This window comes from Medicago truncatula, chromosome 7, assembly GCF_003473485.1.
Source record: "Medicago truncatula cultivar Jemalong A17 chromosome 7, MtrunA17r5.0-ANR, whole genome shotgun sequence".
Classification (NCBI taxonomy): Eukaryota; Viridiplantae; Streptophyta; class Magnoliopsida; order Fabales; family Fabaceae; genus Medicago; species Medicago truncatula.
The window spans coordinates 29,501,264-29,512,614 of record NC_053048.1 but is presented as its reverse complement, the minus strand read 5'-3'; the positions used below and the strand labels follow the sequence as shown (position 1 = coordinate 29,512,614).

The window sequence follows — 11,351 nt, the reverse complement described above, 5'->3', positions numbered from 1 at the left end:
CACTCCGCTAACATCTTTTCCTCCCACACCCACAACCTCCTCCTCCACTGCCAAGCATTCCCTTCCTCCCCCCAACCTAGAGAAAACATAGTTGCAATCGAAAGCAACTTGTTCTCCGCCAAATCAAACAACCACCTAAAGCGCTGACAAAAAGGCACCTCTCCCAACCACCGGTCGTACCAAAATGAGGTATTAACCCCATCTCCCACTTTTCTCGACACCATCTCCTGGAACCACCATGCGCCATCACGACCAACTCCATCTCTAATCCTAGCCACCTCTCTCCACCTATAAGAAACACTCCGGCCCCCAACCTCCCTGCCTCCTCACCATGTCTAGCCGCCAACACCCTATACCAAAACCCTCCTCTATCAACTAACATCCTCTAACACCATTTTCCTAAAAGAGATAAATAAAACTCCTCCAACTGTCTAACCCTCAACCCTCCAGACTCCTTTCTAAGACAAACTGTTTCCCAATTAATCTAAGAAATTTTTATATGTTTCTCATTCCCTCCCCAAAAGAAAAATTTAAGCAAAAGATTCAATGGAAGAGATTATACCTGACAGAGCTTTAAAGAAGGAAAGTGCATAGACAGGTAGAGAGATCATAACATATTTTAGCATAGTTAAGCTGACGCCGAAAGAAAGAAAACGAATTTTCCAACGAGACAGTCTAGAGTTTATGATAGCAACACAGGGTCCCAAAACGCTAGACGACGAGGATTACATCCTATGGAGAAGCCCAAATACAAAAACGGCACATATCCCACTTTACAATTCAAAATGGATGCTGCTTCAACCAAACAAGAGTCAGAAATATTAACCCTAACCAGCAAACTTTTGTGGAAATTCACCTTCAGACCAGACATCTCCTTAAATAATACCAATACCTCCCTCAAAGCGCGAACATTTCCTAACTCTTAATACCCAGAAGCAGAGTGTCATCAGCAAATTGAAGATGGGAAACAACCATATGGTTACTCGTTCCAACCTTATATCCCTAAAAAAAATTGTGAGTCACCATCGCAGACATCATTATATTAAGGTCCACAACAGGCAATAAAAACAAGAAAGGAGAGAGAGGGTCCTATTGCCAGAGCCTCCTCCCCAAAGTAAACTCATCTATAGGGATACCATTAACCAAAACTGAAGCAGTAGCAGTGGAAACACATTCTTTGATCTACTTTCACCATAAAACTTGAAAAGTCATTTTACCCATCACTGCATCCAAGTAGTTCCAATCCATCGAATCATAAGGCTTTTCGAAATCTACTTTGAAAAGCAAGAGCTCTTATTTTAACTTACTAGCTTCATCTACTACTTCATTTGCAATAAGTACCCCATCAAGAATCTGTCTGTATTTTACAAATGTTGTTTGAGTTTGAGATATTACCAACCTAAGCCGATTTGCTAAGACCTTGGCCAAGATTTTGTACACACTACCCACCAATGAAATATGTCGAAAATCATTTAACTTTTAAGGATTTTTGACCTTTGGAATAAGAGCAATGAAAGCAGAATTGACTCCTCTCGCTAACTTACCATTCCGATGAAACTCCATAATAAACCGCATAATATCATCCTTCAAAGTAAGCCAAAACTCTTTATGAACCCAAAGTTGACACCATCCGAACCGGGACTCTTGAAATTGTCACAATCCCAAACGGCAGCCTTGACCTCATCAACGGAGAAAGGTTTTATCAAAACCCCCCATCCACAAATGAAAGAGTCCTGAAAGACAAATTCTCAACCCCAGATCTATTCATTCTTCTTGCTTTAAAATGGTTACTAAAATGAGTGAAAAACGGAGTGTCGAATAGGCGTAACACCCTCCATAATAATGCCATTCTCCACAAATGAAACAATTGAATTGCGTCGTCGACTATATAGAATTGAGTGAAATTTTCTTGAATTCGCGTCACCGTCTTTCAGCCAAAGAAATCTAAACTGCTGCCAACTAATGCTAGTAGTAACACGAGACAATGAATAAATCTAATAAGAAATACCACACATTTCATCAATCTCTTCCGCAGACAACTCCTCATCTCCCCCCTTGTCATCAAGCTAGGATAAACGAGCCTTTAGAGAATCAAGCTTTGCTGGAATATTTGAATAATGAGACAAATGTCATTCTTTTAGAGCCACTTTTATCAATTTAAGCTTCTCCTTAAGAACGTAACCGCCCCATCCATCTACAGAAAAAGAATTCCATTTATCTAAAACAAACTGCTTATAACCAGGCATCTCTTGCCAACACTTCAACATTCGAGACGGACGCGGTCCCAAATTTTCCTTATCCACAAACTACTAAAGAGGGCAGTGATCCGATACACCATGGAGAAGAGCAATCTGAAGGCAGTTTGGCCATCTTAAGCACCAGTCTTTGGATAAATGAAATATGTCTAACCTGCTCATAGAAAGACCATCACCCTTAAACCAAGTGTAACGACGACCACAAAGCGGCAAATCGATCAACATGTTATCCTCAATGAACAAATTAAACGGATGAGCATCTAGAGAAAACACCCGCCTCTACAAGAGCGTCTTTCCTCCTCAACACGGACTGCATTGAAGTCCCCACAAACACAAACATTATTACCCCGCAACTGTTGTAAACACACATATAAAGACCCCCATAGCTCTTCCTTCGCTTTATTATCACAGGGATCATAGACATTAAACAAAAAGAACGTATCATTTGACTTGATAAACCTGCCATGAATCAAAAGAACATGTTCCTCACTAACAATTGACCAGACTTCTACCTCCGCACTGTCTCACACCGTCAACAACCCCCCTAACGCCCCTAATGAAGGACAAAAGGAAAACTCATGGCTCAAACTTCCCCACAAAGAAGAACACAACGCAATATCACAAACCATCAACTTTGTTTTTTGAAGACAAACAATCCACAGACGCTTCTCCGCAACTAACAATCTCACCTCCCTCCTCTTCTCCATCCCCCTTAACCCCCTAACATTCCAAGAAACCAACTTTATCTCAACCACCCTCACCGCCCCACACCAACACCGAACCAACACACCTATTCCCCTCCCTCAACTGCTCCTCCAGACACCTCCTCCAACACCAAAACCCGCCCAAGACTATCATTCATAGAACGGGACAACACACTAAATTTATTTTGTGAATCGTTTTTAAAGGAAACACTGATCACTCTTCCAATGCCCGTAATGTCGTCCTCCACCACCTTCTCATCTGCATTTAAAGTCACCCAGTGTTTCCAATCATTATTCATAGATGTCGAAGATGATGCTTCATTAGAAGAAACTTGATTTACCTCCTCAACTGATTTTGCCACTTTCACTCTTAGCACTTGACGTTTTCGAATCTTAGATTTCAAAGCTTTCATAACCTCGGTATTCTTAAAAACTTTCATCATCTCATCCCTATCTTTACTAGGTCACCCGCTACTTTCTTAAGAATAAGCACCGGATGTTGAAGGACCCCCGCTTTCTTTTTTGTTGTGAATTGAGCCCCTCTCCTCCTATTACCATCGCCCACCTTCATTGCTTTCTTCAACCGTTTCTTTTTTGATGAAATAAGACCGACATCACCATGTTGTAAATTATGTAACCACTCCACACTCCACGGCTCTGACCTCGAAGACTGGGTAACATCTATAGCTGATGAAGACGACTTGATTCTCTGTTTCCTAGAAGACACGACCTCCCCCAACATTAGAGAAAACGACGAATTTTAAAAAAGTATCACCATCCAATTCCAACACCCCTTGCACCACAGAAACTGGAGGCGAGCAAGCATCACTTGATGCAAAATTGAAATCATCCTTTGATTTGGATTAAAACTAAAAATATAAATCTTTGTTGCTTTCAAGTTATAACAAACCAAAACTAATCATGATTATTTATTTCAATAACACCAACAATATAACAAAAAAAAAATCTAAATTCTTTTTTTTAATGACACAAACAACAATCTTTATTATAAAAATAGTTGTTTAAGGGTATAATTGGGATAATGAAAAAGTAAGTATAAATATACTGATCTAATTTGTTACGCTTTTTAGATGATAAAGGAAAAAACCAGACATATATATTTATATCGTGTTTGTTATATTTTTTTTAATATTTAAATTTATTCTTTTTTTTTTTGTAAGCCAGGGGAGAGGACATGTATCAAGAGGAAACAACAGCATCCCAACTAGGTTGACATCCAGTGATACCTCCATCCTATACCGCCAAACTAAATAAAGGGGGGGGGGGGGGGGGGGGGGGGAGATATATACACAAGAGAGGGGACTAGACCAAAACCCTCAAAAACTGAAAATATAAGAAAATGAAAAAGAAAAGGGCAACAACCTGTTAAACTTTTAGCACGAGTCATTGGAATTGCATAAAGTCAACATCACCAGTAACATGGCTTTCATCTTCATCAAATCCACCAAAATCATCAATAAACATTCTGAATCATTTCGACGCCTTAAATATAAAAGATTTCGCAATAATAATTAACAATGGCTTAAGAGACAGAAAGCAACTCTTTTCTATTTGTTACATGTATTATTTGTATTTAAAATTGAGGATATTTTTGGAAAGAGAAAAAGTCAGTCTAAAGTAGCTGAAAGAAGTTTTTTTTTTTTTTTTAAGGTTAATAGTGTTTTTCACCCCTGTAATATAGGTCATTTATGGTTTTCGCCCCTATAAAATTTTCGGTTTGAATTGCATCCTTGTAAAACTTTTTTTTTTCTTCCAGAAAACACCCCTCCCCCATCCAACTCCAGCAAATTCGCTTACGTGGCGCTGATTTGACATGTTTTTTTAACTAGCCACATGTAAAAAATATATCCACATCAGATTTTATTTTTAAAATATTTGAAAATAAATTTTAAAAAATAAAAAAAAATCCATAAAATCATAAAAATATTCAGTTTTTTTTCAAAAAATTTAAAAAATCAAAAATTAATTTTAAAAAAATTCAAAATATTAAATTTTTTCCGAAATATAAAAAAAACAAAAAAATAGTCATATTTATTTCCAAAAAAATTATATTTTTTTTTCAAAAATTAGAAAATATAATCAGATTTTTTTTTAAAAGTAAAAATATTTAAAAAAATTCTGGAATTTAATTTACAAAATAAAAAAAAAAAGAAGCAAATTTTCAAAATTACAAAAGAGATCAGATTTTTTGAAAATCTTTTTAATAAAAAAAAATCTTAATAGTTTTTTTTTCTAATTTTTAAAATTTTTAAAGAAAAATCTTTTTTTTTTTCGATTTTTCCAAAAAAATATGACTATTTTTCTGTTTTTCTATATTTCGGAAAAAATATTAATATTTTTTTTGAAGTTTTGAAAAATTATTTTTCGATTTTTTAAAATTTTTGAAAAAAAAACTGAATATTTTTATGATTTTTTTATTTTTTAAAAATAAAATCTGATGTGAAATATTTTTTTACACATAGCCAATTAAAAATAATATAAAAATGCCAAATCAGCGCCACGTAAGCAAATTTGCTTAGTTGGTTGGGGGAGAGGTGTTTTCTGGAATAAAAAAAAGTTTTACAAGGATGCAAATCAAACCGAAAATTTTACAGGGACGAAAACCGAAAATAGCCTATATCATAGGGGTGAAAAACACTGTTAACCTTTTTTTTATATATTTATACATTATTATTACTACTACTATTAATTATTAATAAATCTCTGAAAAATTTAATACAATTACCTTTTTATTTTATTTTTGCATGACTTATCCCTTAAGAGAGTCCTTCTAAACTTTAAAAGTTCTTAGTTGACCCTAATTATTAGAGGGGATTTAAAAATTAGTTTTGAACCAACAATAGATGTGTCTCGGTTCATATCCTACAAAATTTCTTAGTTGACCAATAGACTAAAATGTATTTTATTTCTAATAAATTTTAATAAATTTTTTAAATTTACTATAATTTTTTAAATATTAAATATAGATGCGCGTGCTTAAAAGAAACCGGTGAAAAATTACGACATATCAAAATAACCTACCCAACAATAATAGTCGTGACTCGTGCGAATAGTCTCATTAGGCAAACTCAAAAGTTGGTGCTTTAATGGCTACTTCAAAGAATGACGCAATGTGCTCAAAGATACAACCACCAGTAACACGATCAGCGTAAGTTTCTTTGAACATTACTTATTATCAATTTAAGAATTATAGATATTTTACTACTCTAACATGTAATCGAAAAAATGTAAAGTGAATAAGTGATGAGTCTAAATCATTACTTATAATATATTATTTTTTGGGGTGTTCAATTCAAAATGGTCCAAATATTAAGATTGAAAAAAAATAACCATCCAATTAGAATATCATTCAATGTTTTTTTTTTTTTTGAGTCATTCAATGTGTTTGAATGACGTTTTATGAAAATCTCCTAGATTGAATCAAATTTTAGATCACTTTATCAAAATCAAATCAAACCGAACTAAATCATACTCACATTATTTTTTATATTATATCTCTATTGTTTTGGTTTTCATGCAAATACTACTTTTTCTTTGTAAATTATGGTTGTAAAATAAGTTGTCACCAAATTGGTTGTTCAAATAACACTCCTCAAAATATAATATATTTCGTCAATTTTATTGAATAATTTATAGCTCAACAAAGACTATATTAATTTCCCTTAAAATGTCATATTTAAATTATAAACCAATACAAATTTTAATCCTTTGAAAGTATTCCCTAATTTTGATATAAATTAATATTAAGCATAATCAAAGCACTCTAAAATTCATGGTCAAACATTGTTCAACGCAGGATGATATTTTAATACATGTTCAAACATGTAACAAAAAAAAAATGTTGAAACATTGAACTATAAAATGATTGTATTTGGATTTTTTAAAAAATTATTATATTTACTAAAATTCATGATTAAATATTTTAAGTATGTATTATTATAATAAAGATGTTCAACGCAGGATAATATTTTTTGTAAAAAAAAGTGAAGTGATAATAATACAGTTAATCTACAATTTAAGAATTTTTTATAATTAAATAAAGAATAGTCTAATCAGGAGCGTTTGGATAAAATGACCGTCTCTTTTAACTTAACGAAATTCTTAAGTTAAAGTTAGGACTTGGACATACAACAATATTAAAACTCTTTCTCGTCAAAATATCGGGTTTTAAAAGACTCGAATGATTAGTCTATGTCGTTTAGATAAAATACCAGGTTTAAAAGAAAAAATATATATTCTTTCTCTCACTCAAAATATAGTCCTTTTCTCATACAAATTTCCTCATTTTGTTGTTTTAAAAAAATACTCTCCAACTATCCCATCTTTCTTGTTCCATTTTTCTTGTGCTACTCTCTTCCTCCATTATCATCAATGGAGGTTTATCCTAAGAAAAAAGCATCCATCGAGGCATTAAAGGAGTTGTAAGTATTCTCTCTTGCGTTTTGAAACAATTTAAACAAACTTCATGTATTCCTTTTCACTTTCATGCGTTTTCCATTTTCTTTTTCTTTTGATGTTGTTTATTTTCATTCCCTCTGTTATATTATTTGTTGTTGTTTTTGGGTATGCAATATCTTCATTCGTCATTGGTCAAACATCATAAACATTTTACTTAACCGAGTCAACTTCCTTATTTTCATCCAATCCTAAATCATTTATTTTAATGAAAATCAATTGGTCAAACCAATTCTCATTAAGGTGAAACTAAATCAATTTGTTTTGAGAGACTAAATTAAATCTTATTTACATTTTTTTTACTCTACTACTTGCTTACGTTTTTAAAACGATATTTTTGGGTGCTTTCAACTAAAATGGTCTTAATTCACTAAAAACAAACTATATTGTTTTTACTAACTTTTGTTTTAAGAAGGCATGTTAAAATACTCAAAGTGAAATAATTGTATAAAAAAAAAAAAATTAATCTTTTGAAATATTTGAATACATGGTATGTTAAGGTGTCTCAAAGACACATGTTACCGTTTCTCAATTGGAAAAGCTAAGGAATTTAACAACACATTTTTTCCAAAGCATTGACGCGTTAGTATCAGTCGGGTCCATCGGTTATTCTAGATCACAAAATCAAAACTTGAATACCAAACCAAACCAAATCGAGTTAGGTCAGTTTGGTTAGGTTTTGAACATAACAACACAACACACGATACATTTTTTATTTGGTTCGGTTTGAAATTTCGATTTCTATGACCCCACCTATTGCACACTCAAACTGAAACAACCTCGTTCCTTCGTCGCACTTATCCACATGATCACTATAAGAAGCTTTATTTATTATTTTGTAAAAAAACTGAGTAATCATAAAAATATAGGGTTTTAATTTTTTTTTAGTTTTTCGTAAATAAAAGATTAAAATTTCACCTGCCCTTATTCTGAATTGTGATTTTGCGTCTGAACAAACTCAAATTCATCATAACGATGATGATCCCTCATGCAAAGGGTTTTATTTTTATTCATATCTATTCTTTAATATCTTTTTAGGTCATAATGCAACTATATGTTTTACGTGGTTAATTTTATTAACTGTGTAGGTCAAGGAAAAACAAGAATGCTGCAAGTGGAAATAATTCAGAATCTGGAGCTGCAGGTACCTTTTCAGTTTTCAATCATCATGCTCTATGAGATTGTAGCATATAAATGTATTTATTATGTTTCCATCTTTTTTAATTTACTATCTTTATGTTTAGAATGAGAAATGTTTTATTTTACGAATGCAAAACACATGACCAAACTTGTTCATTTCCATCGAAGTCAAAGTTTAAAAACCAATTGCATATAGCCACATTTTCCTTCTTTGGTTTCGTGTAAGTTTTGCTCGATCTTCGTAAGGAATAGCGTAGTTGTTAGTATAATATATATTTGTACCAACACGTTGGAATTGTCTACCAACGCACGCATTCATGGATAATGTCTTAACATAATTTTCTGGGGATTTTGTGAGTCAGGTCAAGGAGCTGGGGAAGCAAAAAGGCATTTGTATCATTGCAATTACTGTAATTTCGATATTACAGGAAAAATCCGGATTAAGTGTGTCGTGTGCTCAGATTTCGACTTATGTGTTGAGTGCTTTTCGGTTGGAGCTGAGCTGACACCCCACAAAAGCAATCATGCTTACAGGGTCATGGTCAGTAACCATTACTTTCAAATATTTTCCTTAACATTGTGAATCTGCCAAATCACCGTTGATATAATTGCATTAGCACTGGTTTCGGCAACATTATTGCGTTGTTTCTCTATATCAGTTTTTAATATGGTTCCCTGTTGACAGGATAATTTATCTTTCCCTCTCATTTGCCCGGACTGGAACGCAGATGAAGAAATTTTGCTTCTAGAGGTACTTTGGTTTAAAGTAGACGCGACTAGTGGTGTAATATGATAAAGCATTATATTTGGTGTTGAAGAAGAAATATCTTATTAATATCTGACTTTTCTAGCAATAATATTTTGGTTTTAGGGACTTGAAATGTATGGCATGAATAACTGGGCAGAAGTTGCTGAGCATGTTGGAACAAAGAACAAAGAGGCATGCACTGAACACTATAGGATTGTGTACTTGGACTCTCCGTGCTTCCCTCTTCCGGTATGAGATGCTTCAAATGACGCTGAAATCGGTGTTTCTTATCATATTCGTTCATTTAAATGTATTTTAAATACTAATCGTTCTTATTTACTAGGACATGTCTCATGTTGTTGGAAAAAGTAGGGAAGAACTTCTTGCTATGGGGAAAGAGCAGGCTGATAACAAGAAAGGTTTGTAGTTTTTAGTTTTTGTGAAAAAAGTGATTTCATTACATAACATACTGTTATAAATCATGCATGTCTCATTTATCATTCTTATAGATTGATTTATATTAATATATTGTACCTCGAAATAATAATGCATGTCTCATTTATCATTCTACTAAAACATGTTTCGGAGATGTATTTAGAATCATCTATGACTTCCAATGTGAATTATCCTTTTCTTTCGATATCCATCGTTTATATGTTGTAGGATCGGATTCTGGGCTCTCAGTGAAGGCACATGCTGCAGCTAGGACTAACCAAAAGGCGTCCAGTAGAGGCCGCGAAAAAGGTGTGCATTTAATATTTGATCCTAAATCCCAATTGACATTACACAATACTGATTCTTTGAGGAAACTTATATCATCTCATCTCATGACATTACATTCTGTATTTAATCCAAGTTCTTTTGTCATTGACAGACTCCTCAAGAAATTCTGGAGGAAATAAGCCAAAATCCTCAAGAAACGACAGCCCTTCTTTGGTTGAAGCCAGTGGTTATAACCCGAAAAGGCAGGAATTTGATATTGAGTATGATAATGATGCTGAGAAATTACTCGCCGATATGGAGTTTAATGACTCTGACACTGCGGACGAGATAGAGATCAAACTTCGTATGATACGTATCTATAATAGAAGGTAAACAACCATTTTAGTTTTGTTGGTTTCTTTTCTTGTGTCATCCACACTCGAAATCATAAAAAGTAATGATATTTGTTGCATAGTATTTCTCACATTCGTATCTTTGAATTGAAAAACATTGAAGGCTTGATGAAAGAGAGCGCAGGAAGAAATTCATACTTGAAAGGAATTTGCTCTATCCAAATCCATTTGAGAAGGACTTAACACCCGAGGAAAAGGCAATCTGTCGTCAATATGATGTGTTCATGCACTTTCATACTAAGGAAGCGCACGAAGAATTGCTTACAACCGTTATCTCGGAACACAGACTTAAGAAAAAAATTCAAGAGCTTAAGGTTTGATTCATGGATGACATTCACTTTTTTCAATGCATGGAAAATAGAACAGTTATCTCTGACATTTGTTGAACATGGTTGCAGGAAGCTCGTGCTGCTGGAAAAAGGAGAAGAACTGAAGCTGAAGAAAGTGCCCTTAGGGCAAGAGAAAGTGCTTATGTTGTTCCGAGAAATCGCGGGGTTCCAAATGCATTGATGTCTCCAGACTCTGCTGATCCTAGACCTGCAGGGCGAGCTACTTCAAGTTCTGTCAATGAAATGGATGCAACAGGAGCAAATTTACTTTCTGAAGCTGTAAAATTTTTTTTCTTATGTCAAGTTTTCATTTTAAATCTGTACATTGCTTCTTATATTTTTGTTTTCTGAAACCGTCGATTGTATTGTTCTGTCAGGAGAAACGTTTGTGCTGCGAGTTAGGGTTGCCTCCAACTGTGTATCTGAAGATGCAGGAGGACCTGTCGATACAAATGATTGCTGGCAACGTCTCTTCAAAATCCGATGCTCATCGGATGTTCCAGATGGATACCATGAAAGTTGACATGGTTTATGATATGCTCATTAAGAAGGGATTTGGTTCACCCTGAGAACCCCATAATTAT

At 33.8% G+C, this 11,351-nt stretch overlaps 1 protein-coding gene across 1 annotated transcript; it reads left to right on the top strand.

The window, feature by feature from the left end:
* The first annotated feature begins 6,066 nt into the window (after nucleotides 1–6,066).
* LOC25498564 (transcriptional adapter ADA2b) lies at nucleotides 6,067–11,342 on the top strand. Its single transcript, XM_039827958.1, has 11 exons — nucleotides 6,067–6,128; nucleotides 8,524–8,579; nucleotides 8,938–9,116; nucleotides 9,261–9,326; nucleotides 9,447–9,572; nucleotides 9,667–9,742; nucleotides 9,987–10,067; nucleotides 10,198–10,414; nucleotides 10,542–10,752; nucleotides 10,837–11,046; nucleotides 11,145–11,342. The coding sequence occupies exons 1-11, from the start codon at nucleotides 6,067–6,069 to the stop codon at nucleotides 11,334–11,336; spliced, it is 1,476 nt and encodes a 491-aa protein (XP_039683892.1). The 3' UTR covers nucleotides 11,337–11,342.
* Nucleotides 11,343–11,351: the final 9 nt, after the last annotated feature.